At 46.6% G+C, this 489-nt stretch overlaps 1 protein-coding gene across 1 annotated transcript in view; it reads right to left on the bottom strand.

The window, feature by feature from the left end:
* Positions 1-341: 341 nt before the first annotated feature.
* The window catches only part of WASF3 (WAS protein family, member 3), a gene marked incomplete at its 3' end in the record, with an annotated part of 84,986 nt that continues 84,838 nt past the window's right edge, over positions 342-489 (bottom strand). Inside the window, exon 9 of the mRNA XM_008580896.1 lies at positions 342-489. This exon is cut by the window's right edge and continues 1 nt beyond it. Within this exon, the coding sequence (XP_008579118.1) occupies positions 342-489 (148 nt within the window).

The raw sequence follows: 489 nt of genomic DNA, 5'->3' as shown, positions 1-489 counted from the left end.
GGAAATACCCTACATTTGTTTTAAAAACACTAAATAACTAGCATGCGCTCACTTTTACCCTTAGAATAGAATGCAGAGAAAAGATCTAATTAGTTAATTACTCACTTCTGTTCTCTGGTTTCCAGTCAAGTAAAGCTTTCCTGAATTCTCAATTCTTTATCATGATGGCAAAAACACATCTACTATTAAAAAAAATACAAAAAGGGCTCCTTTAACTCTATTCTAAAAAGTAATTTAATGTAGAGAGGAGTCGTTTGCAGACGACGAGTCTGCAGCTAGATGGAGACGGAACGAAATCTCTCTCCGGGAGGAGGGCTGTGTATCTGGGGTGTTCCACTCACCCATGCGAATGGCGGCCAGGAGATCACTTCGAGCATCACTGATTGGCGGCTGTGCAGGCTCCTGACGCTTTGCTTCAGCTCCTGGGGGGCCGTGCATCGGGGAGGATGACAGAGAAGAGCCGGGGCCTGGGGGGCCTGGGGGGGGTGG

This window comes from Galeopterus variegatus, unplaced genomic scaffold (genome assembly GCF_000696425.1).
Source record: "Galeopterus variegatus unplaced genomic scaffold, G_variegatus-3.0.2 Scaffold2195, whole genome shotgun sequence".
Taxonomy (NCBI): domain Eukaryota; kingdom Metazoa; phylum Chordata; class Mammalia; order Dermoptera; family Cynocephalidae; genus Galeopterus; species Galeopterus variegatus.
The sequence above is the reverse complement of the archived record's forward strand: the minus strand, read 5'-3'. Positions and strand labels throughout refer to the sequence as shown.